The sequence below is a fragment of the Saccopteryx leptura genome, chromosome 9, assembly GCF_036850995.1.
Source record: "Saccopteryx leptura isolate mSacLep1 chromosome 9, mSacLep1_pri_phased_curated, whole genome shotgun sequence".
In the NCBI taxonomy this organism is placed as follows: domain Eukaryota; kingdom Metazoa; phylum Chordata; class Mammalia; order Chiroptera; family Emballonuridae; genus Saccopteryx; species Saccopteryx leptura.
The window spans coordinates 73,522,871-73,550,836 of NC_089511.1; the positions used below are offsets into that span (position 1 = coordinate 73,522,871).

The 27,966-nt window shown below is 37.6% G+C and overlaps 1 protein-coding gene across 4 annotated transcripts in view; it reads right to left on the reverse strand.

The window, feature by feature from the left end:
- MICU1 (mitochondrial calcium uptake 1) overlaps positions 1 to 27,966 on the reverse strand; it is a 263,629-nt gene that overhangs the window by 189,199 nt on the left and 46,464 nt on the right. For all 4 annotated transcript variants that reach the window (XM_066349902.1, XM_066349905.1, XM_066349903.1 and 1 more), the window contains 2 exons: positions 13,243 to 13,404; positions 1,722 to 1,893 (listed from right to left, as the gene is read on the reverse strand). In XM_066349902.1, the coding sequence (XP_066205999.1) occupies positions 1,722 to 1,893; positions 13,243 to 13,403 (333 nt within the window). In that variant the 5' untranslated portion in view covers position 13,404. The remainder of the gene's footprint in view (positions 1 to 1,721; positions 1,894 to 13,242; positions 13,405 to 27,966) is intronic.

The window sequence follows — 27,966 nt, forward strand, 5'->3', positions numbered from 1 at the left end:
GTTCCAGACAAGACTTTGGCCAAATATGGAACTTCTACTGGTAATAGTACTGTATTCCAGAATGAGACAAAGAGTTTCTAGTATAGGAAGTACTCAAGTAAAAGATGATGAAGCAAATTAAGGTCATAAAAATTTTGTGCATCAAAAGATAATGTCAACAAAGTAAAAAGACAACCCACAGAATGAAATAACTGCGAACCATGTAAAAGAAAACAGACAAAGAGTGACTGAAAACACAGCATCATGAAAGAATAAGCGTTGAGCTAAGTTCTTGGTGAGATAGGATCCCATGGGCAATGGTTATACTCTAATAGGAAAAACAGCTTCCTTCTACTGAGACTTTAGTAAAAGGAATAAGACTCAAACATAGACCAGAAAGGTTTTATAGTTACGAGTTATAAAATAAGTTACATCAGTAACTTTCATTTTTTTTCTGACATATGAGATGTGATCATCTGCTGAGCAGAAAGTGAGAGTAGAAAATGGCAGGTGCAGGTGCAAAAATAAATGTTTATTTGGCTCATTTTAGCTGAAACCGCTGAAGAAAGAAAAATTTGAACTTCCCTTGAATTCACTAAGGGCAAAAGATTTAAAAAAATATATTGATGTGGAAACAGTGGGTAGTTGACAATTAAGCTGTGATATATCACTTTTGTTTAAATTCACCTCAGTAAGAAATAAACTTAGGAAATGAAAAGACTTATTTAATAACTTCATTCAAGCAAACAGAAAATTCAAATTTCTCAAAAAAAATTCTTCTTGCAAATATATACCACAAACACATACAACACAGAAATAAATTATCTTCTTGCATTGATCAGCTGTATTTTAGCAAGTGAAGGCAATTCCCTGAATTTTAATGCTAACATGAAAATATCTAATAAATTCACCCTTTTGACTTTTCATCATTCAAGTCTGCTGAATTCAAATGCCCAATATCATAGGCATTGTTGCAGTGAAACCAAAACTCTTCTAAGGAAGAGCTGTATAACAGCAAGTTGTGTTGAAAATATAGAATGTTAAAGTCATTCGAAGTTTACAGTCCTCAAAATTAGTTCATTTTCTGAAAATATGTGTACACTTACCAAGGGATTTTATTCTGCCTTTACAAACTTGCATCATAAATCTGTATTACCACACAGACTCAATTAACATATATGAGAACACTCAACATCAGAAAGATCCAGAAAGCAAAAATCAACATTTTAGCTGAATTTAAAGAATGAAGAGGACATGGACGGTTTTCTCAGTGGATAGAGTGTTGGCCCGGTCAGGTTCGATTCCTGGTCAGGGCACACATGAGAAGCGACCATCTGCCTCTCTTCCCCTTCCTCTCCTCCTTCTCTCTCTCTTCCCCTCCCGCAGCCAGTGGCTCAGTTGATTTGAGCATTGGCTCCAGAAGGGAATAGACGGGGGATCCCAGTCGACGAGCATATGGGAGTTTGCCTCTCTATCTCCCCTACCCTCACTTAAAAAAAAAAAAAAAAGAATGAAGAAAATATATGCTAATCCTGATGACCAATCTTAGCTTCTTTCCTAAATCCATTAACTCATATTCCAAGAGTATGCTTGCCTTAGAACATGATGGAAAATAGCAAAGAGGTGAATAACTTCAACATGAATGTGAACCATCTGAAATACATTTTAAAAGAGACTTAATGCATTAGTCTAATTTTGGATTAACTATAGTTTTGATTAATTTACAAAATTGTGTTCCATACTTTTCTGTCTCTGAATCCAGAACGTTTCTTCTTTTTCTCTTCTGGATAAGGCTCAAGACATCTACCTGCAGCCTTTTTTTCAGGGTCACAAACTTCCCCTTCATCTTTATTCTTCCCTTTATCACCAAGTTCACTCTTTAGGTTGTTAACTGATGGAGATTCTGCAAGGGCTCTAGATACAAAACAAACAAAAAATACAACTCTATTAATCATGAAGGTCCATCATATTAACCAAATAAATTTTCAGATACAGCTTAGCAGGAATGACAGTAATGAAATTTATAAAAAGTTCTACATGAAGAGATTCTTCAAAAAATTAAAAATAGCCTGGTGGTGGCACAGTGGAGAGAGTGTCGACCTGGGACACTGAGGTTCCAGGTTTGAAACCCAGAGGTTGCCAGCTTGATCACAGGACCATCAACATGATCCCAAGGTCGCTGGTTTGAGCCCAAGGTCACTGGCTCAGCTTGAGCACCCTGGTCAAGGCACATATGAGGAACAATCAAGGAAAAACTTAAGTAATGCAACTACAAGTTGACACTTCTCATCTCTTTCCCTTCCACCATTCCCTGCTTAAAAAAACTAAAAATAGACTACCATATGATCCAGCGATCTCAATTCTGGTTATATATGCCAAAGAACTGAAAGCAAGGTAATAAGGAGGTTTGTGCACACTCATGTTAACAGTAGCATGATTAACAATAGCTAAAACATGGAAGCAATCCAAACATCCACTGACAGATTAATGAATAACGAAAATGTGGTACATAAATAGAATAATATTCAGCCTTAAATGTAAAGAATATGACGTCAAAAGCACAGGCAACAAAAGCATAAATAGACAAGCAGGACTATGTGAAACTAAAAAGCTTCAGCACAGCAAAGGAAACAACAAAATGAAAAGGCAACAGGTGGAATGTAAGAAAATATTTACAAACCATATTAAGGGTTAATACTAAAAATGTATAAGGAACTCTTACAACACAATAGCAAAAATTAAAAAAAACAAATAACCCATTAAAAAATGGGCAAAGAAAATGAATAGACATTTCTCCAAAGAAGATACACAATTGTCCAACATATATAGGAAAAGATGTTCAACATCAATGATCATCAGGGATATACAAAGCAAGACAGCAATGAGATATTACCTTACACCTTATAAGATAGCTTTCATAAGAAAAAAAAAACACACCAATAATGAGTATAGGTGAAAATATAGAGAAAAGGGATTCCTGTTATACTGTTGGTGGGAATATAAATTAATACAACTACTATGGAAAACAGTATAGAGAATTCTCAAAAAAAAAAAAAAAAAAAGAACAACAGAACTACTATATGATTTGGCAATTCTACTTCTGGGCATATACCCAGAGGAATTGAAATCATGATGATCACAAAGACATCTATATTTCCATGTAACCTGCAGCATTATTCACAGTAGCCAAGACATGTCTATCAATATTGAACAGATAAAATAAAATGTGGTATGTATATACACTGGCGTATTGTTCAGCATTTTAAAAAAAAGTTGTATTTATCAATTACATACAATTTTTTTAACATAAAAAAAATATAAAGAAAAGCCTGTCCAGGCGGTGGTGCAGTGGATAGTGTGTTGGACTGGGACACGGAAGAACCAGGTTTGAAACCCCAAGGTCGCTGGCTTGAATGTGGGCTCATCTGGTTTGAGCAAGGCTCACCAGCTTGAGCCAAAGGTCGCTGGCTTGAGCAAGGGGTCACTTGGTCTGCTGTTGCCCCCCCGGTCAAGGCACATATGAGAAAGCAATTAATGAACAACTAAAGTGCTGCAACAAAGAATTAATGCTTCTCGTCTCTCTCCCTTCCTGTCTGTCCGTCCCTATCTGTCCTTCTGTCTCTGTCTCCAAAAAAAAAGAATGTAAAGAAAACTCTAAAAAGTACAAAAAAGGTACAAATCCTGTTACAACATGGATCAACTTTGAGGTCATTATGCTAAGTGAAATAAACCAATAAAAAAAAAAACTGTATGATTCCACTTATGTGAGGTGGCTAATATCTATTTCATGGAGACAGAAAGTAGAATGTAGCCAGGGGTTATGGGGAGGGAGAATAAAGGAATTGTTGTTCAATGGGTTTAACAGCATTTGTTTTGCAAGATGAAAAATTCTGTTGATTTGTTAGACAACAATATGAATATACTTAACACTACTGAACTCTACACTTAAAAATGGTTAGGATAATAAATCTTATGCTTATTTTTTAACCACAGTAAAAAAATGTATTGAGAGAAGAAATGTGGGACTAAAAGGATCAAAAACAAGTACTCAAATAAAAATTTGTACATAAAATAAAGTTCTACATGGTTTTCCAGTTTCACTCAATTATCAAAAGCAATAAAAAACTGAAAGTTCAGTAGAAGCCCCTCTGGCTGATTACAGGTTGAAACTGACAATCTATTCTAGAAAGAATTTCCTTATCTAAAGTAATGATTCTATTACTTCAATTTAGTGACTAAATCATAACATGTAATTTAGTCCTCTGTACAGTTATTTTCCCAGAATCCAACTTACTCTTTAACTATTGGGTGGATTCAAATAACATTGTTATTTTTACAATTCAAAAATTGTCAAACATCACCAGTGTCATTGACCTATTAGATAAGGTCACTAAGAAGAGACTGGACAAGGTATTCTTTGCTTTTAAGTACCCAGAGTTCCCAAGCCAGTGCTTTACACAGAGAAAGCATACAATGTGTCTATTGCCAATTAAAGAAAACAAATGAAATCCTCATCTATGCTGACCAGAAAAGGTGTTAGAAAAAAATACACTGGGATTAAGAGATACTGCAATATGACAATATTCTTAATGTTTTCCTTTCACATGATTATTCAGGAGATTTAAAGCAATACTTTTTATTTCATTTACTTGCAAGTAATACTTTCTAAATACTAGCAAAAGCAAAGAACAATTTGAATTTGTAAGTAAGAGCAATAATTGATTTTTTGAAGGCAAAAAATAAAAAGTTTTATAAAGGCCTAAAAGTAAATGTTTTAAAAAGGAACAAGAAACTAATCGCAGACTTACGCTTTTCTCCAGCCTGGTCCAAAAGATCTTTTTACCTTAGCTCAAATTTTCTTTAAACCGTGATCAGGTGATACACTGATCATTTCAATGCTTTATTTCTCTTTGAAAAGTCTTTGTAGCTAAAAGATAATGGACTGATAAAGTGGAGACCCAAGCTATTTATTCAGAAAGAAAAGAGACAGCTTTTATTCAAGTCATTATCACTCAAGTGTAGTAAAGACTATACTAGTTGCTAAGATGAAATGAGTAAGGCTGTCTCTGTCCTCAAGAAGTATAGAGTCAATAGGGAAAACAAATAAATGAATAAAGGAGCATGTAAGAACAGAGGAAAGGGTCAGGAAAAGCCTCCTGGAAAGGGTGATTTATGAGCTGACTTCTCAAAAACCTCAAGTTCTAAAAAAGAAAATGTATAGGCATTCAGTATCATCTGATATAACAAAAACTCCCTAACCGCATTGCTTTATTAAGTTCAATTAATTAAACAGCATTTATAATTTCTTCTGCAAAATTTATTGGCTGATATCCATGATACTGTGGGCTCAAATATAGTTGACAGGTTACACACTATTCCATCCATACAACTTTTACCACCTTAGGAGATGCATGCTTACAAGAATCACTTTGTTTTTCCTATTCTACTCCTAATAGGTGAAGCCACTACATAATGACATAATAATGATTAAACATTACAGAACTTGTGAAATACAATGATGTACAGAAAGAGGACTTCTTCCAACCACAACGGAATAACTGCAATAGAGTTGCCTTTCCACAGAAGGAAAAATAAAAACTGAACAAAATATTTACAATAAATATCTTCAAATACAGAATGACAGCAACTCTCTGAAAAAAGTGAGGCATAAAATTGTTATGAATTTCTGTCTGGAGACATTTTCCAGATCACGAGCAGGATCCTCAGCAAAACACAGTAATCATGCTAACTTGAGAAGACAGATCAAAGTTTGGAGAGTCTGAGGTGACTGGAACTGGTGGGGAAGAAGACCAGGAAAAGGAAGTTAACAAAGAAAAAGTTCCACAAATCTATGTGGAGTTTCCCTGGTTAACATTTTGTAGTGCATTCTTAGAATTAAACTATCCAAAATTGGGCAAATAATTCCCAAGGAGTTAGTAAAATAATTTCTAGAAATGTTCAACTTACAACAAATTACTAAACACCCAAGGTAGGAGGGTCATATTTTAAATAAGATTTTATTTATTGGTTTTAGAGGTGAGGGAGGGACACAAGAAGTATCAACTCATAGTTGCTTCACTTTTGTTGTTCACTGATTGCTTGTTGTATGTGCCTTGACTGGGTAAGCCCAGGTTTTTGAACCAGCAACCTCAGCATTCCAGGTCAGCGCTTTATCTTCTGTGCCACCACAGGCTAGGATCATGTTTTATTAACAGGGCTAAATTAGCCCTAGAGTAAAACATATTCTTGCTTTCAAAATAAAAAAGCTGGCCCTAGCTGGTTGGCTCAATGGTAGAGCATCAGCCCAGTGTGTGGAAGTCCTGGGTTCGATTCTCAGCCAGGACACAGAGGAGAACCGCCCACCTGCTTCTCCATCCCCTCTATCTCTCTCTTCCCCTCCCACAGCCAAGGCTCCATGGGAGCAAAGTTGGCCTGGGCACTGAGGATGGCTCTATGGCCTCTGCCTCAGGCGCTAGAATGGCTCCAGTTGCGGCCGAGCATCGCCCTCTGCTGGGCATGCTGGCTGGATCCCGGTCGGGCGCAGGCGTGAGTCAGTCTGTCTGCCCCCGCTCCCCTCCTTCTCACTTTGGAAAAAAAAAATTTTTGGAAGATCAAACAGGATTTTCAATAAATTAACTGCCTGCCGACAAGAAAATCAATACTTTTAAAGGAAAACAAGATCCAGACACTCAACAATGTAACATTCACAATGTAAAATATCCACAAAAAATAATTATTAGACAGATCTCAAGAAGATGGTAGAATAGAAAATCCCAGGCTTTGTCCCCCACAAAAATACTGGTTTAACATTGATATACGGATCAAACTACCTTTATGAAATTTCCTAAATCCAGTTAAGAAGCTGCAGAACACCAGGCAAGCACAATGCTAAGAACAGAAACATTGAAATGAGTAAGAGGAGCAATTTCACTTGACTTATGTCAGCCCTTTCCCCTAGTTGCCCAGCTTAGCACTGAGAGTGAACAACCCAGCTAGCAACTTCTCCCACCGGGAGGAAAGAGAAGAATGGAATGGCTGTCCAATATTGTCTATTCAGAGGCTGCCTAAGGGGGACCAGTTTCTTTCTGCTCACCCCACTTAGAGCCCAGATGGAAATGACACAGGTTGCAGCATGGGCTCCACTGAGAACAAAGAAGAGCAGAAGGCCACCTGCTGCCACTGGCAGAGGTTGGAGTACCTGGGAAAAGGCATACCACTTGAGTGCTATGAAAGAAGTAGAATGTGTGCTTGGCATTCTAGCTCTTCAGAGAGCTGCCAGAAGGACGGGCCTCTGTCACACCTGACTTTAAGTGATGTGAAGATGGCATATTTTGAATGCCCCATGGCTGATGAGAAGATAGACAGTAGGATGGCTTCTGCTGTAGATCAGAGAGCCTACAGTGCCATAGACAAACACCAGAGAAAGCAAGAGATGACAAATTCCTGAAAAAGAAAGTGGGAAGCCTCTCCAATGGAGAAACTGCCCACCCAGACAGACCCAGAGAAGTTGTATCTTCCTGAAGAAAGTTCTAGAAGTATCCAGAGTCTATAGTTGGGCTGATTGCTGAGGGTCTTCCCCTGTATAAAGCCAGTCTGTAAAGACTGAGATATGCAGCTGATTCTTCAAAAACACAGATTTCAACATATAATTATAAAACACACACAAAACAAAATGCAACCCAAACAGAGGGACAAAATAAATCTCAGCAAACTCATCCTAAAAAAACAGGAATATTAATTATCTAAAAAATGGTTCAAAATACTATCATAAAAATGCTCTACAAGCTCAAGAAAACAATGCATTAAAAACCTAATATTAAGAGAGATAAAAATATAAAAAAGCATTCAGAAATGCTAGTGCTAAAGAATACAATTACTGACCTAAAAAATTCACTCAGGCATTTCAAGAGCAGACTTGAATAAGCAGAAGAAAGAATTGATAAAATCAAAGAGATAATCTGATATTATCCAATCAGAGGAACAAATAAAAGATAAAGTGAAGAAAGCCTAAGGGATTTATGGGACAAAGTAAAGAAGATCAACATATACATTATGGAGTTCTGGAAAAAGAAGGGAAAGAGAGCAAGGGATAGAAAGTTTATTTAAAGAATTTATGGCCCCAAACTTTCTGAATTTGGGAAAGTTAATGGACCTCTAGACTGAAAAAGCCTAACAGACTCCCAATAGGAGGAACCCAAAGATATCTACATGGAAACATTATAGTCAAAAGTAAAAGACAAAAGAAGAAATTTAAAAGCAGCAGGAAAAAAGTGACTCATCATATAAAAAAGTGAAGTGACTCATCATAGATAAAAGTGAAGTTGTGACCAAAGGAAGAGGGAGCAGGGGAAGGGGAATAAAGAAGGACAAGTATATAGTGATGGACTTTGGGTGATGGGCACACAACACAATGAACAGTTCATATGTAATAGTGATGTTTACCTGAAACCTATGTACTCTTATTGATCAATGTCACCCCATTAAACTTAATTTCTAAATAATAAAAAATATCAAGGCTAAAATGATGAATAACTCAAATTTCTAATTAAGCCAAAAAGTTGAATAAACACTTCACCAAGGAAGATATACAAATGGCTGAGCACATGAAAGTGTTGTCACTGCAAAAAAAAAAAAAAGAAAGAAATAAAGAAAAAAGACTCCATATGATTATAATCGGATTTCTAAGTAGCAACCTTACCAGACAATTAAGAAAAACCATGATATATAGACAGTGCTCAGAGAAAAAAACTACCAACCAAGGATACTGTATCTGGTAAAAAAAAACAACTATCATTAAAAATCAAGAATAAAGACATTCCAGATAAACAAAAGCTGAGGGAATTCATTACCACTAAACCTGCATTATAAAAAATGCTAAACAAACAAGAACTACACTGCAATACAAAAACAAAGGAAAGTTTATAAAGCTCACTGGTAAAAGTAAATAACAGGCAAATACAAAATACTGTGATACTGTGATGGTCATGGGTAAATCACTTTAAATTCTGTAACAGAAGTTAATAGACCAAGTATATAAAGAACTTAAACTACAAAAATAAGTTACTGGACACACAATATAAAAAGAAAATTCTGACACATGCCACCATATGAATGAAACTTGAAGACATTTTATTAACTGAAATCAGTGTAATATAAAAGGACAAATGTATGATTTCATTTATATGATATACACAGGGTAGTAAAATTCATAGAGACACAATGTATGTAGATGGTAACCAGAGGCCAGGAGAATGGAAAGTGATGGTCTAATCATTAGACCATCATTTTTTTTTTTTTTTTTTGGTATTTTTCTGAAGCTGGAAACAGGGAGAGACAGACAGACTCCCGCATGCACCCGACCGGGATCCACCCGGCACGCCCACCAGGGGCGACACTCTGCCCACCAGGGGGCGATGCTCTGCCCCTCCGGGGCGTCGCTCTGCTGCGACCAGAGCCACTCTAGCGCCTGGGGCAGAGGCCAAGGAGCCATCCCCAGCGCCCGGGCCATCTTTGCTCCAATGGAGCCTCAGCTGTGGGAGGGGAAGAGAGAGACAGAGAGGAAGGGGGGGGTGGAGAAGCAAATGGGCGCTTCTCCTGTGTGCCCTGGCCGGGAATTGAACCCGGGTCCCCAGCACGCCAGGCCGACGCTCTACCACTGAGCCAACCGGCCAGGGCCAGTCTCATTACCTTTAAGGTATATGTTCTCATGCACATTTCTTTCTGTTTTTAAAAGAATTTTTTATTTTTCAATTACAGTTGACATATAATATTATATTAGTTTCAGATATACAAGCCAGTGATTAGACATTTATGTATCTTACAAAGTGATCACCACAATAAATCTAATACCCATCTGACACTATACATTGTTATTACAATAGTACTGACTACATTCCCTATGCTGTACTTCACACCCCTGTGACAATTCTGTAAGTATCAATATGTACTTTTTAATCTCTTCACCTTTTTCATCCATCCCACCAAGCCCCTTCACATCAGGTAACCGTCAAAACGTTCTCTGTATCTATGAGTCTATTTCTATTCTGCTTGTTCATTTATTTCGTTTTTTAGATTTCATGTATAAGTGACATCATCTGGCACTTGTCTTCTCTGTCTGACCCTCCTTAATACAATACCCTCTAGGGTCCACTCATTTTGTTACAGATGGCAAGATTTCACCCTTTTTTAAATGGCTGAATCATATTCCATTGCATATGCACTACTTTTTATACATCATCTATTGATGGACATTCAGGTTGCTTCTATATTTTGGATATTGTAAATAATGCAGCAATGAACAAACGAACCTATATGTCTATTCAAATTTGATGTGTTGTGTTTCTTCAAAAGTAGAATTTGTGTGTCCTCTTTCTCTTGTTATAACCTTTATTTTAAAGTCTATTTTGTCTGGTAAAAGTAGTTACCCTAGCTTTTCTGTTTTCCATTTTCATGACATATATTTTACATTCCTTTACTTTCAGTGTGTGTGTTTGTTGCAATCTGAAGTGAGTCACTTGTAGACAGCATATGTAAGGGTCTTGTTTTCTTATCCATTCAGCTACCATATGTGTTTTGATAGAAGCATTCAATATTCATTTGCATTTAAACTAATTGTTGGTAAATATTTACTGTTACTGCTTTTTTATTATTCATATTTTTTACCTTTTTTTCATCTTCTTCTTAAAGAAGACCCTTTAACGTTTCTTGTAATAGTGGTTTGGTATTGATGAATTCCTTTAACTTTTCTTGTCTGAGAAGCTATTTATCTGTTCTTTAATTCTAAATGATAGCTTTGCTGAGAAGACTAACCTTGATTGTAGGTCCTTGCTTTTCATCACTTTGAATATTTCATGCCAGTCCCTTCTGGCCTGAAATGTTTCTGTTGAGAAATCAGCTGACAGCCTTATGGGAGCTCCCTTGTAGATAACTGCTTTTCTTTTGCTGCTTTTAAGATTCTGTCTTTAACCTTTGGCATTTTCATTATGATGTGTCTTGGTGTGGGCCTCTTTGGGTTCATTGTGTTTGGGACTCTGTGCTTCCTGGACTTGTATGTTTACTTCTTTCATCAGTTTAGGAAAGTTTTCAATTTCTTGCTTTTTCTCTTCTCCTTCCAGTATCCCCATGTTGAGAATGATGATATGCTTGAAGTCATCCCAGAGGCTCGTTAAACTATCCTCATTTCATAGTACCTTCTTTTGAAAAGAACTTTAAGTCTCACTTCTTAGGAAAAAATTTTATTTCTCTTTTAATAATTCAAAAAAAAGGAAAAAATATTTTTAAATTAAATGGCAAACCCTATGCTTATTTCCTCTAAAAAGATAACTCATAAATATTTTAGAGTTTTTGTTATTGATTCTGATCTCAGCATAAGATCAATTTCTTTTTCTTTTGTGTGTGTGTGTGAGAGAGAGAAGGACAAACAGGGAAGACAGACAGGAAGGGAGAGAGATGAGAAGCATCAACTTGTAGTTGTAGTATTTTAGCTGTTCATTGATTGCTTTCTCACTCATGCCTTGAGTGGGGGACTCCAGCTGAGCCAGTGACCCCTTACTCAAGCCAGCAACCTTGGGCTCAAGCCAGTGATCATGAGGTCCATGTCTATGATCCCACACTCAAACTGGTGACAGGCGCTCAAGCTTGTGAGCCTGCACTCAAGTTAGATGAGCCCGCATTCAAGCTGGTGGCCTTGAGGTTTTGAACCTGACATCCCAGGTTGACACTCTCTATCCACTGCGCTGGTCAGGCACATGAAAATTTCAACAACTTTTATTTTTTGTTTCAAAACTTGAGAATAATTATAGTTCATCTGGAACTTAGTATAACTTTGAAACACTCATGAATTTAAAATCTTACAAAAGGATATAGGGGAGATACTGTCAACATGCAAATTTTATGTTTTGGATATTCTGAACACTTATAAGTGCTATACTAACAAAAATGTGAATGCTCCTTTTCCATAACACTCCAAACTATCCTTTTACTCTTTCTGGAGGAGCAATATTACAAAAAGTAGCAAAATGCAAATAAAAAAAAAAGAAACCTAACTTGTTCATCAGTGTTTAACCTGAATAGCATAAACAAATTGACTCTGGGGAAGAACAGGAATAACTTCTTATACATTCAAACTATGAAACAACTCAATTTCTTCAAGTATCTTTGATGGTAGACTAGACAAAAAGACAATTTTAAAGGCACCTGCATGGGACCCTACAATTCCATTATAAGAAAGTATCCCTGAAGAAATAGCTATGTGTTTACTATTTATTACAACTAATAGAAAAAAGTACACTCCCTACTCCTCTTTTCCTTCTTTCTTGCCTCCCTCTCTTCCTCTTCTCTTTGTTCCTCAGTCTAGATTTCTTTCTTTTTATTTCTTTAAAGATTTTTTAAAATTTATTTTAGACAGGAGAGAGAGAGAGAGAGAGAGAGAGAGAGAGAGAGAGAGAGAGGGAGAGAGAGAAGGGGAGGAGGATCAGGAAGCATCAACTCCCATATGTGCCTTGACCAGGAAGCCCAGGGTTTCAAACCAGCGACCTCAGCATTCTAGGTTGATGCTTCATCCACTGTGCCACCACAGATCAGGCTAGATTTTTTTCTTAATCTCCCTTTGTCTCTCTTCCAGTCCACTTTACCTGGAAATTTTTCTAAGCCCAGCAATTACTTTCTAATGGTTCTATATACCCTCATCATCATCTTAAACCAGTATTACTGTCTGTTAGTAAGCCTGTCACAAAAGACCCCATATTATAAAATTCCATTTATATGAAATGCCCAGAATGAGCAAATCTATAGAAAGAAAGTAGACTAGTGCTTGCCTGGGGCCAGGGAATATGGAGAAAGTAGAAGGTGACTGCTAAATGGCATGGAGTTTCTTATGAAGCAATGAAAATTTTTGGGAATTAGATAGTGATGATAGCTGCACAATTTTGGTAATATAATTAAAACCACTAAATTTTACTTGTTAAATTCCTAAATTATTAAATTTATTAATTATTATAATTTATTAAAGTTGGTAAATTATTTTAAATTTCAGCAAAAGAGAGGCACATCTTGAAGCAGAATACTCCCTATATGTTGCTTTGAAATGATAACTGAATTCTCTGAAACATCTTATTTCATAGACAAATATTAACAATGTCAAATGAGTTGGGCAAGAAATTTTGATAAAAAGGTAAGCCAGAAATCAATTCCTTTTAAATAACAGAAACAACTGAAGACCCAAAGTACATGTAAGAACAGGATGGATGCTCAGTTAACACTCACCTCTTCCACAAAAGACCAGCACTTGCAGTTACTGCAGATGCTCCCAGGAAAGCCACCGCCATTAGTCGTCGCCTGATCTGAGTGGCCTGCGATCCTCCATGGTACCATCGAGAGCCCAGGGCCAGTTCAGCCAATGCGGAAAGTGCGTTAAGACGAAACATCCTGTGAACAAAAGTAGAACTGTTACTCTTAACTTGTAGTAGCGGCAGTGATGATGATCAACTGCACCAACAAATGTAAGTACTTAACCGTGGCAGACACTATTCTGAACACTTTGCAATACCATGTATTATCCCATTTAATCCTCAGAACAATCATATAAGAAAAGTACTACTTATAAACTTGATATATCAGTCAAGGTACAATTAGAAGACAAGAAACCACATGGTAATTTGAAAAGGAAATTTTTAACGTCAAGTATTATATCATATATTACAATAGGGTACTAAGTACTAAGCAGTAAAGAGACAGTAGATATAGGGAACAGCCACAACTTTAAGAGCTGATGCAGACCAACAAGAAAATAAATCTATAAAGGGGCTACTCCCAACTAGGCTGAGATTCAGACCCTGTGGTGAGGACACAGCCATGGATATCTGAGAAATTTAATGAAGTTCCACACCAACAGAACTCAGGGTAAAGCAGAACTAGAACTCATGCCAGCAGAACTCGGCAAGGTGCGCAGAGGGAAGAGACGCCAAAGTATGGAACTCATTCAGAAACTGCATGTAGGAGTGTTGCCACTAAAACTCCCTAGGAGTTGAGTGCCACTGAGTGTCCTACATGCTGCTGGCCACTACATGCTACAAAGAGCACACTAAAATCAGGAGCAATACCCCTTGGTTTTCCAGTTTCCCTCTAGTCCCTTGACTGACAAAGCTTAACAAAAGCTGTCAAGGGAGAAATTTCCAATATCATAAATAAGACAATGAAAGATGGATTCAGAGCTGAAGAGTAACAGTTTGATAAGTGGCACATGGCACATTCATTTTACAGATGTGGATACTGAGATACAGTGACTTGCTGAAGACTGTACAACTAGAAGTGGTAGATCCAGAATCTGAAACAAGAGTAAGTTAACTCCAGAGTGCAGTTTTTAATCAGCCCACTTTGCTGCCCTCTAGCTTGTAATGCTGATACTGCTTTTGTTAAAGTAATTTAAATTTTAATCAAGTTTTTTTCTCACTCCTAAACCCTCTGAAGCCCTCATCCCCATCAAATTCTTTTCACACTTATAATTTCACCTGTTCCTTTAATTTTTTGTTTTAATTCAGAAACATCTGTATTAGGTCATACTGTTCAATAAACATGCACTCTCCCATCCCCCACCCCACAAGCAAATACTACTTTCCCACTTTTTTCATTTCGGCGTATACCTTGCCAAATGTTTTACTCTGACCAATCAAATGTGAGCCAGTTCTATGAAGTTCTTTAAAGAGCTACTGCTGTTAGACTTCTTGTGTTCTGCACTCTACCAAAATAAGACATGCCTCAGGTAGACACTGATCCACAGCCTACGCTCCATAATGAACAGATCTCAGCATGAAGGCAGGCACTGTCAAGACCACCTGAGCCAGCTGAGCACAGCCAACCTACCAAAAGCTGTTGAGAAATAAAGGTTTGTTACTGTAAGCGCCTAATATTTGAGGGGCTTTTTCGTTGCCACAGCAAAAGCCAACTAATTGAATACTGTATCTAAGAGAATTACCAGGAAATTCTCATAAAACAAAAATTAATTAAGTTCATACTACTCAGGCCTATGTGTGACCTAAAAGGTCAAAAAAAAAAATTTAAATTCTAATTGGACAAGATACACATGAAACATTTTTGAATGACACATTTTCATCCTGAATACATATGAACATATTGGTTAAATCTGCACCAAATAAGAGGAAAACCCTCCCAGTTTCTGTAGGATGATGTGGCAGCATGTGCACATGCGCAGATGACGTAACACCATGTATACAGCGGAGCAGCCCACAGCCATGCCAGTCGAGATGTGGACGGTACAGAGGAAAGTTCAGTGTGTTCTGTGGCTCACTAAATTCGAATCCGTAACCAAAGTGAAACGTGAATATCGGCGCGTTTATAACGAAGCTCCACCACAAAGGAATAACATTACTCGGTGGGATAAGCAGTTGAAGGAAACCGGCAGTTTGGTGGAGAAACCCCATTCTGGTAGGCCATCAGTCAGTGATGAGTCTGTAGAGGCTATACAGGATAGCTACCTAAGGAACCCTAAAAAATCTGGGCGTGAGCCCACATCGAACTGCACTGAATAGGTATGAAACTGGAGAGTCTTCCTTTTATTTGGTGCAGATTTCACATTTTTATCGTCTTTTGTTGCTTTCCTGTGACCGTTCAAAAGTGAACCATGACTTTATGGACACACTGTATATGTTAGAGAATTAAAAAATAAAGAAGGAGATGACGTCAGAGTAATGGCGTGGTAGGAAGCGATACCGATAAATCTCCCCAAAAACTAAACAAGATCTTCAACCAGAAACAGAAAAATCTATCCTTGGAGCCTCCAGATGTTCCACAATACACCCGAAGGTATGGTCGAGCAAAAAGTTGGCTAAATATATAATCAAACCCTGAAGGAAATAGGAAGTAAGAAACACTCTGCCTTCCTCACTAACCTAAATAGGGCTGCTTTCACTGGGAACTGAGAGTATAGGAACTAAGGCGGGCAAAGGGGGTGAATAGATCCAGGCCACGGCCGAACCAGGCTACGGCATGGAGATCCAAGCCGAGGAAAAACTGTGCCTGTGGCAACCCAGGCAATACAAGCTAGCACTCGTGCCAAACCCACACAAAGAAAGACAAGTGAGGCAGCCATTCGCCCCGATCTCCTGGTCAGTGCACGCAAATAGTGGGCGAGAGATTCCTGCTAGACCCCCAGGAGTGGGCCCCCGTGTAACCCCACAGAGAGGCAGAGTCAGAGGCCTTTGTGTGGGTCGAAAGCAGAATCTCCGGGCCGCCCCAGTGCCCTGAAAAAGCCGCCCAGGGGAGGGAGCGAGAGCTAATTCCAATGCTGGAAATTTTCCGTGCAGGCGGGGGTCTCATTCGGAGTAAGAGACAGCCTGCTCCATACCCCGATCTGCGCGCACAGATAGCGAGCGAGAGATTCCTCCGAGCGCCCCGTGAGTGGGCGCCTGCCCGTGTTACCAGACAGAGTGGCAGAATCAGAGGTCTTTGTGTGGGTCGAAGCCCCGCCTGATTATACTAGCAGCTCTGACTGATTGAGCCTTACCCAGAGCCCTGTGCTGAGTGGGAACAGAGTGGGGATTTGCCAGCTCTTTGAGCCTATTACTATCCAGGCAGAGGCAGTGGCAAACCCATAGCTGGATTATCAGGCTACTAATTCAGGAAGGAAAGACTAGGAGAGAGGCTCAGGGAACACGGACTCTCACTGTCGGAGCCTACAAATGCTAATGAGCCTCGACTGCCAACGAGACTGAAGCCCAATATATGACATCGCCATAGAGACTTATCAACTGCAAACCTCTACCTAAACATGCCACAGGGGCAGAACCCAGGGTACAGAGTCACCGACCAGGAAGAGGGAGAGAAAAGAAAAAGCAAGAAGATAACCTCTCAAAATCAAGAATAATCCACAGACTTTATAACCTATCCCATTTTATTATATTTGTTCGTTTGTTTCTCTTATCTTCCCGTCTTGATTATTTTTTTCCTCTTCCAATTTGGTCATTTAATTCTCTGCCGGTCTTACCCTCTCCTCTCCTTGAACTACACTACCCATAAGTGTTACATCTCCCATTATCTTCTCTTTCTTCTTCCTTTCTCTCTATGAGGGTTGCACTCCAAAACCCTTATCTCTCTCTCTCTCCTTTTTTTCTTTTTTCTTCTTTTTGTGGTTCCCTCTATTTTTTTTATTCCTCTCTCTTTCTTTTCTCCCTCTATATTAGTTTATTCCTTTCTCCTTTACATCTCCTTTCATTCAACACTCAATAACAAACAAATTATTTTATCTGGGAATCAAACTTATGTTTGTGAATTTTGGGGGTTTTTTACTTCGCTTTTTGAACTCACTAGCAGTGCTCCCCACCTTGGCTCTCCATTTCATCTAGTTCTTGTTCCACTAAATACAATAGTAATTTTTAAATTTTCCCCCCCATTTTCTTGTTTCCCTCTTATTCCTCTCATCATATCTCTTAGTCAACCAACACCTAAAAGGAAATGATTTTATTCTTGACCCAAATTTTTTACTTATTTGCATTTTGTGGGTCCATACCCCCTTCTTTTGCCCCGTTATTACTTCTCCCCAACTCAGGCCCTCCATTATAGGCACTGTTTGTTCTATTTAGCACAATATAATTCACAGTTTACCACAAGATTTTCTCAAGAAGGAGGGGAGAGGAGAGAAGAGGAAAAAAAGGGGGGGGGGAATAATTTTATTTTATTCTATTTTTTTTAATTTTTAATTTTTTTGTAATTCTTTTCTAATTTTTATTTTTTAATTTTTATTCTTTATTAAACATCATTAATATTATCAATAAAACCACCCTCAGATGTCATTAAGGAAGACAAAATCAAATATCATGGCTACAAAAGAAAGAGAGGTAACACAGATAGATGAGGAAAAATCTATGGAGAAAAAATTTAATATATTGGAAACCTTGGAGCTAAATGACAGAGAATTTAAAATAGAAATCCTAAAAATACTCAGAGATATACAAGAAAACACAGAAAGGCAATTTAGGGAGCTCAGAAAACAACTCAATGAACACAAAGAATATATTACCAAGGAAATTGAAACTACAATATAAAAACAATTCAAAAGATGAAAAACTCAATTCATGAGCTGAAAAATGAGATAACAAGCTTAGCTAATAGAACAGGCCAGATAGAAGGTACGATTAGTGAAATAGAAGACAAGCAACTTGAGGCACAACAGAGAGAAGAAGAAAGAGACTCAAAAATAAAAAAAAATGAGAAAGCCCTACGGGAATTGTCTGACTCCATCAAGAAGAATAACATAAGAATAATAGGTATATCAGAGGGAGAAGAGAGAGAAAATGGAATGGAGAACATATTCAAACAAATAATTAGATGAGAACTTCCCAAGCCTGTGGAAAAAATTAAAGCCTCAATTTCAAGAAGCAAACAGAACTATGAGTTTTCTTAACCCCAACAAACCTACTCCAAGGCACATCATAATGAAATTGGCACAAACCAACGACAAAGAAAAAATTCTCAAGGCAGCCAGGGAAAAGAAGAATACAACATATAAAGGAAGGCCCATTAGATTATCATCAGATTTCTCAACAGAAACTCTATAAGCTAGAAGAGAATGAACCCCAATATTTAAAGTCCTGAAAGAGAGAAAGTTTCAGCCACGAATACTATACCCATCAAAGCTATCCTTCAAATACGAATGAGAAATAAAAACATTCACAGATACAGAAAAGATGAGGGAATTTATCATCAGAAAACCCTCACTCCAGGAATTACTAAAGGGGGTTCTCCAATCAGATACAAAGAACAAAAAAAAAAACAAAAACAAAGCCACAAGTAAAAGCTCCAAGAACACAATAAAACCAAATTTAAACTGTGACAACAACAAAAAAAAGGGGGGGGGAGAGGATGGAGATTAACAGTAGCAAAGGACGATGGAGTGCAAAAGTACTCACAAGATAGTGCACTACAATGAACAGGGTAGGAACCCTTTTCATTACTTAATGGTAACCACCATTGAAAAAACCACCACAGAAGCACATGACTTAAAAAAGATAGCAACAGAGGAAAGATGTATGGAATACAACCAAATAAAAACAAAAGATAGAAAAACAAAAGAGAAGGATCAAACAAGACACAAAACTAACAGAAAGCAATCTATAAAATGGCAATAGGGAACTCACAAGTGTCAATAATTACACTAAATGTAAACAGATTAAACTCACCAATAAAAAAGGCACAGAGTAGCAGATTGGATTAAAAAAGAAAATCCAATTGTATGCTGCCTACAAAAAACTCATCTAAGCAACAAGAATAAAAGCAAATTCAAAGTGAAAGGCTGGAAAACAATACTCCAAGCAAATAACATTCAAAAAAAAGCAGGCGTAGCAATACTCATATCTGATAATGTGGACTACAAGACAGCAAAAGTACTCAGAGACAAAAATGGCCATTTCATAATGGTTAAGGGGACACTGAATCAGGAAGACATAACAATTCTTAATATATATGCACCAAACCAAGAAGCACCAAAATATATAAGACAGCTACTTATTGACCTTAAAACAAAAACTGACAAAAATACAATCATACTTGGAGACCTCAATACACCGCTGACGGCTCTAGATCGGTCATCCAAACAGAGAATCAATAAAGATATATTAGCCTTAAACAAAACAGTAGAGCACCTGGATATGATAGACATCTACAGGACATTTCATCCCAAAGTGACAGAGTATACATTTTTCTCCAGTGTACATGGATCATTCTCAAGAATTGACCATATGTTGGGCCACAAAAACAACATTAGCAAATTCAGAAAAATCGAAGTTGTACCAAGCATATTTTCTGATCAAAAAGTGTTGAAACTAGAATTGAACTGTAAAAAAGAGGAAAAAAATCCCACAAAAATGTGAAAACTAAACAACATACTTTTAAAAAATGAATGGGTCAAAGAAGAAATAAGTGCAGAGTTCAAAAGATATATACAGACAAATGAAAATTACAATACGACATATCAGAATCTATGGGATGCAGCAAAAGCAGTGATAAGAGGGAAGTTCATATCACTTCAAGCCTATATGAACACACAAGAGAGAGCCCAAGTGAACCACTTAACTTCACACCTTAAGGAACTGGAAAAAGAAGAACAAAGACAACCCAATACCAGCCAAAGAAAGGAGATAATAAAAATCAAAGCAGAAATAAATGAAATAGAGAACAGAAAATCTATAGAAAAAATTAATAGAACAAGGAGCTGGTTCTTTGAAAAGATCAACAAAATTGACAAACCCCTGGCAAGACTTACCAAGGAAAAAAGAGAAAGAACTCATATAAACAAAATCCAAAATGAAAGAGGAGAAATCAACACAGACACCGTAGATATACAAAGAATTATTGTAGAATACTATGAAAAACTTTATGCCACTAAATTCAACAACCTAGAAGAAATGGATAAATTCCAGAACAATACAACCTTCCTGGACTGAGTCAAGAAGAAGCAGAAAGCCTAAACAGACCTATTAGTAGAGAAGAAATAGAAAAAAAAACATTAAAAACCTCCCCAAAAATAAAAGTCCAGGCCCAGACGGCTATACTAGCGAATTTTATCAAACATTCAAAGAAGACTTGGTTCCTATTCTACTCAAAGTCTTCCAAAAAATTGAAGAAGCAATACTTCCAAACACATTTTATGAGGTTAACATAACCCTCATACCGAAACCAGGCAAGGATGGCACAAAAAAAGAAAACTACAGACCAATAACTCTAATGAATACAGATGCTAAAATACTAAACAAAATACTAGCAAATCGAATACAACAACATATTTAAAAGATAATACATCATTATCAAGTGGGATTCATCCCAGAATCTCAAGAATGGTTCAACATACATAAAACGGTTAACGTAATACACCATATCAACAAAACAAAGAACAAAAACCACATGATCTTATCAATAGATGCAGAAAAGGCGTTCAATAAAATACAACACAATTTTACATTTAAGACTCTCAACAAAATGGGTATAGAAGGAAAATATCTCAACATGATAAAGGCCATATATATGATAAACCATCAGCAAACATCATATTAAATGGCACAAAACTGAAGTCTTTCCCCCTTAAATCAGGAACAAGACAGGGTTGTACACTCTCTCCACTCTTATTTAACGTGGTACTAGAGGTTCTAGCCAGAGCAATCAGACAAGACAAAGAAATAAAAGGCATCCACATCGGAAAAGAAGTAAAGGTGTCACTTTTTGCAGATGATATGACCCTATACATCGAAAACCCCAAAGAATCCACAAAAAGACTACTAGAAACAATAAGTCAATACAGTAAGGTTGCAGGATACAAAATTAACATACAGAAGTCCATAGCCTTTCTATATGCCAACAATGAAACATTTGAGAACAAACTCAAAAAAATAATCCCCTTCACGATTGCAACAAAAAAAATAAAATACCTAGGAATAAACATAACAAAGAATGTAAAGGACTTATATAACGAAAACTACAAACCATTATTAAGGGAAATCAACAAAGATATAATGAGATGGAAGAATATTCCTTGTTCTTGGTTAGGAAGAATAAATATAATCAAGAAGGCCATATTACCCAAAGCAATATACAAATTTAATGCAATTCCCATCAAAATTCCAATGACATTTTTAAAAAAAATGGAACAAAAAATCATCAGTTTTATATGGAACTATATAAAACCCCGAATAGCCAAAGCAATCCTAAAGAAAAAGAATGAAGCTGGGGGCATTACAATTGCTGACTTCAAAGTATATTATAGCGCCACGACAATCAAAACAGCATGGTACTGGCAGAAAAATGGACACTCAGACCAATGGAACAGAAGAGAAAGCCCAGAAATAAAACCACATATATATGGTTAAATAATTTTTGATAAAGAGGCCAAGAACACACAATGGAGAAAAGAAAGCCTCTTCAATAAATGGTGCTGGGAAAACTGGAAAGCCACATGCAAAAGAATGAAACTGGACTACAGTTTGTCCCCTTGTACTAAAATTAATTCAAAATGGATCAAAGATCTAAATATAAGACCTTAAATAATAAAGTACATAGAAGAAGACATAGGTTCTAAACTCATGGACCTTGGTTTTAAAGAGCTTTTTATGAATTTGACTCCAAAGGCAAAAGAAGTGAAGGCAAAATTAATGAATGGGACTACATCAGACTAAGAAGTTTTTGCTCAGCAAGAGCAACTGATAACAAAATAAACAGACAGCCAACTAAATGGGAAATGATATTTTCAAACAACTGCTCAGATAAGGGCCTAATATCCAAAGTATACAAAGAACTCATAAAACTCAACAAACAAACAATCCAATAAAAAAATGGGAAGAGGACATGAACAGACACTTCTCCCAGGAAGAAATACAAATGGCCAACAGATACATGAAAAGATGCTCATCTTCTTTAGTTATTAGAGAAATGCAAATCAAAACTGCAATGAGATACCACCTCACACCTGTTAGATTAGCTATTATTAACAAGACAGGTAATAGCAAATATTGGAGAGGCTGTGTAGAAAAAGGAACCCTCATACACTGTTGGTGGGAATGTAAAGTAGTACAACCATTATGGAAGAAAGTATGGTGGTTCCTCAAAAAACTGAAAATAGAACTACCTTATTACCCAGCAATCCCTCTACTGGGTATATACCCCAAAAACTCAGAAACATTGATACGTAAAGACACATGCAGCCCCATGTTCATTGCAGCACTGTTCACAGTGGCCAGGACATGGAAACAACCAAAAAGCCCCATCAATAGATGACTGGATAAAGAAGATGTGGCACATATACACTATTGGAATACTACTCAGCCATAAGAAATGATGACATCGGATCATTTACAACAAAATGGTGGGATCTTGATAACATTATACGGAGTGAAATAAGTAAATCAGAAAAAAACAGGGACTGCATTATTCCATACGTAGGTGGGATATAAAAGCGAGACTAAGAGACATTGATAAGAGTGTGGTCGTTACGGAGGGGGGGGCGGTGAGGGGAGAGGGAGAGGGAAAGGGGGAGGGGGAGGGAGAGGGGGAGGGGCACAAAGAAAACTATTAATAGATAGAAGGTGACAGACAACAATCTGACTTTGGGTGATGGGTAAGCAACATAACTGATTCATAAGATAACCTGGACATGTTTTCTTTGAACATATGTACCCTGATTTATTGATGTCACCCTAGTAAAATTAATTTAAAAAAATAAATAAAATAAAATAAAGAAGACCACGATAAGACTGGGTTGGTTAGTAAGCAAAGATTTTTCTTTGCTGAGTCTCAGAATGATGTAGAATTTTGATCAAGTGATAAAAATGTGAGGAGTATCCCAAGAGTCTTAGGATTATCTTTGCTACCTCAGTCCAGAAAATTAACCGTAGATGATAGTCTCCATTTAGACAATGATCTTGAGGCCAAAGTACAGTCCCTCATTCTTTTATTCCACCAGGCAGACTGAAGGAGAAAGGGGCATTTCTTTCTGGCTACATGACTTGCAAATCAAAGTATCCATGCCCTTTGATTTTCTCAAAGCATAGTTCACCACTTCCAATTTAAATTATCTTGTACTTTGTACCTGTCTTCCTATGGCAATTAAAATATGTGTTCATACACAAGTTCTCCTCCTCTTACTTGGCTCTGAGCTTCCAAAAGTATGTTTTTTTCTCTTTTTAAACATATAGTCTAGGCCCAGGCTGTCTGGCTCAGTGGATAGAGCATCGACCTGGAGTATGGATGTCCCAGGTTTGATCCCTGGTCAGGGTACACAAGAGAAGCAACCATTTGCTTCTCTCTCCATCCTTCTCCCCCTTTCTCCCTCCCCCTCCCACAGCCAGTGGCTCAATTGGTTCTAGTATCAGCCCTGGGTGCTGAGAATAGCTCGGTAGATTCAAGCATCAGCTCCAGAAGGGGGTTGCCAGGTGGATCCCTATCAGGGCACATACAGGAGTCAGTCTCACTATCTCCTCTCCTCTCACTTAAAAGAATAAAAATAAAATAAATAAAATAAAATAAACACCTAGTCTAATACAGGGTCTGTTACATTACAGGTGCTCAAAGTATTTAATTATTTTACTTTAACATGAAAAACATCAAGGTACAAATTTCCAGGTACTGGCTCCTAGTATTTAACTCTTTGAGTAGTAAGTTTCTTTCATGCTCACTGACCCCCAGGAGTGAGGTTTTTTTTCAAAAAATGAAATTAGTTACAGTTACAGTTTTATTAACTTAAAATCATGTTTGTTTGATAACCAATTTATGGAAACAAGAAGAACATATATTTGCCTTTTTTAAATGTTGCCTTATACATTTTTAAAATAAAATTTTTTGTACGATCGTACTCTGGACGGTCAGGAGGCATGAGGATGTACATGAACATTCGTACTACTCAAAGGGTTAAGTATATTTCCCAGTCCCAATATATTAAGAAAACTCTATCTTTTACTGTTTGGGTTCAAGTCAAGTTAGACTGCTTAGCTATCTCCTAATATTACTTAACCAGTTCCTGATTCTTTTCTGGGATTTAGAACTATAATCTCTTAAGTAAACCTTTCTCTTAATCTCCTTCATTCAGCCTAGGTCCAATTCCAAAGTTAAAGTTAAATACTGCTTTTGTAGACAAAGTGGGAAAATAATTATTTTTTTTCTCTTACTTCTTATTACCAAATCCTTCAGCAACACAATTCTTACACCCTCCCCCATGCCAGAAATAATCTCATTTTATTGCATATACTCTATTAAAATCCAGCACCGAGAAGACCATCCATTATATTTTCTTTCTGTGAGTTTCTGATTTTTAAATTAACATTTTCCAAACCCACGAGTTCATTAATATACACAGCCTTGCTTTTGTCTATAACCAATGAACACAACTAAAACATATATATCTAAAGAAATCATTACTCATCACTGACAAAAGAAATAAAAGTGTACTTTTAAATCTACTATGTGAAAGACAACACAACCAATTCACAAGCTGTAACAGGGATGTGTGAGGCTGAAAAATAAGTTTACAACACTTGATCAGATATAAAGAATAAATAGACATATAACTAAGTAGGCAAGCCTTATCACTTGAGAAGATCGTTTGAATGCTGGGCTGAGACTTTTGATCACATATACCAAAGTCCTTAAAAAGGAAAAGAACACAATAAAAACACTTTAAAAACAGAATCAATCTACTAACAGTGAGTGAAATCAACTGCAAAGAACCAAAGGCAGAGAGAGCTAACATGGCAGTAGTTAGTACAGCCAGAGGCAACAAATAACCTAAGTATTGGGTGATGAGTGTCTTTCTTACGATACAAGTATAGGAACCCCCCCCCCCAAAAAAAAATCCAAAGAGAAACAAAATTATCAGATATCAGTGTTCCACACACATCAATATCTAACTGCACTGAGAACCTACCTCACGTAACTTGAGTATTGCCAAAAGCTCTTTCATCTGACATTGGCCTGTACCCGAGTGCCCCCCAAAGAGGGCCCAGAAACAACACACCTAGCATCCAGCTTCAGACATCAACACAGGACTCAGGCCCTGGCTGGTTGGCTCAGTGGTAGAGCGTCGGCCTGGCGTGCAGGAGTCCCAGGTTCGATTCCTGGCCAGGGCACACAGAAGCACCCACCTGCTTCTCCACCCCTCCCCCTCTCCTTCCTCTCTGTCTCTCTCTTCCCCTCCCGCAGCCAGGGCTCCACTGGAGCAAAGTGGGCCCGGGCACTGAGGATGGCTCTGTGGCCTCTGCCTCAGGCGCTAGAATGGCTCTGGTTGCGGCAGAGTGACGCCCCAGATGGGCAGAGCATCGCCCCCTAGTGGGCATGCCGGGTGGATCCCGGTTGGGCACATGCAGGAGTCTGACTGCCTCCCCGTTTCCAACTTAAGAAAAATACAAAAAAAAAACCCCAAAAAACCACAGGACTTAATCAGCTTCACAAGCAGCATATTCAAAGGGAGACCTCAGTAGGTACCAGATCCTGTTGAAGCAAATTCTGCCACACGTGGTCAGTACCTCACATGCCATGGTCGTGATTCAGCCTCATAATCAGCCAGCCTGAGGGTCAATCTCATGCACAAATGGTCCAATAGCAATCAGGATTCAGTTACAACAAAAGGGCCCATATTTTGTGTGGACAAGGGACATTCCTGGAGTACCCAGCTCAGGTTACCAAGGAGACTGCACCACTGGGTTCCACAGGATACTACCTATGTATATAAGGCCACTCTACCAAGACTGGCATTCATAGAAGATTTACTTAATAAATAGAAATAAACACAGACAAACAAAATGGGGAGATACAGAAACATGCCCCAAATGAAAGAACAGGAGAAATCTCCAGGAAAGAAGCTAAATGAAATGGAGGCAAGCAATTTGCCATATACAGAATTCAAAAGAATGGTTATAAGGATGCTCAAGGAACTTAGTAAGAACTACAACAGAATGAAAAGGGGCATGGAAACCATTAAAAAATAACCAATCAAAAATAAAGACTATAATATCTAAAATAAAGAATACACTGAAAGGAATACACAGTAGGTTGGATGTAGCACAGGATCAAATCAGGGATGTAAAAGACAAGGTAGCAGGACAGAATCAGAGAAGCAAAAAGAAAAAAGAATTCTAAAAAATGAAGAATTAAGGGACCTTTGGGACAAGAAGCATACTAACATCCACAATATAGGAGTACCAGAAGGAGAACAGAGCAAGCAAAAAACCGAGAACCTATTAGAAGAAATATACATAATAACCAAAAACTTCCCTAACCTGGTGAAGGAAAAGGACACACAGGCCCAGGAAGCACAGAGTCTCAAACAAGATGAACCCAAAGAGGCCCACACCAACACAACCATATTTAAAATTACAAGGCTTAAAGACAAAGACAGACTCAGAAAAACCACAAGACAAAGATAGTTACCTGCAAGGGAGCTCTCATAAGACTGTCAGCTGTTACTCAGCAGTAACACTTTAGGTCAGAAGAGATTGGAATGAAATATTCAAAGTGATAAAACCAAGGAACTACATTCAACACAGCTTTATCCAGCAAGGCTATCATTTAAAATTGAAGCAGAAATAAACAGCTTCCCAGACAAGGAAAATCTGGCATTCATCACCACCAACCCAGTATTACAAGAAATGTAAAAGGGTCTTCTTTAAGAAGAGGAGGAGGAGGAGGAATGTTGTGTCTGCTTGTTCCAACAACCCGCTGTTCCCCCATCACTCTCCCTCTCTTAGGGCCCCACTATTCCCCTGAGACAAACAATATTGAAATTAGGCCTATTACTAACCTTACATGGTTTTTAAAGTGTTCAAGTGACAGGAAGAGTGGCACAGCTCTCACTTTAAATCAAAAGCTAGAAATGATTACACTTAATGAGAAAGGCATGTCAAAAGCTGACACAGCTGAAAGTTATGCACTGAGCCAGTTAGTCACCTTGTTAATGCAAAGAAAAAGTTATTGAAAATAAAAGTGCTACTCCAGTGAACACATGAGTGATAAGAAAGCAAGACAGCTTATTACTGATATGGTGATGTTGTAGTGGTTTAGATAAAAGATCAAAGCAGCCACAATATTCCCTTAAGCCAAAGCCTAATTCAAAGCAAGACTTTAACTCTCTTCAATTCTATGAAGGTTGAGAGTGGTGAAAAAAACTGCAGAAGAAAAATTTGATGTTAGCAGAGGTTGGTTCATGAGGTTTAAGGAAAGAAGATATCTTCATAACATAAAAATGTAAGGTGAAGCAGCAAGTGCTGATGTAAAAGCTGCAAGTTATCCAGAAGATCTAGTTAATAAAGGTGGATAGCTACACTAAACAACAGATTTTTCAATGTGGGAGGAAAAGCTTTATATTGGAAGATGATGCCATCTAAGACTTTCATAGCTAGAGAGAAATCAATGTCTTCAAAGTTTCAAAGGATAGCCTGACCAGGCAGTGGCGCAGTGGATAGAGCGTTGGACTGGGATGCAGAGAACCCAGGTTCAAGACAC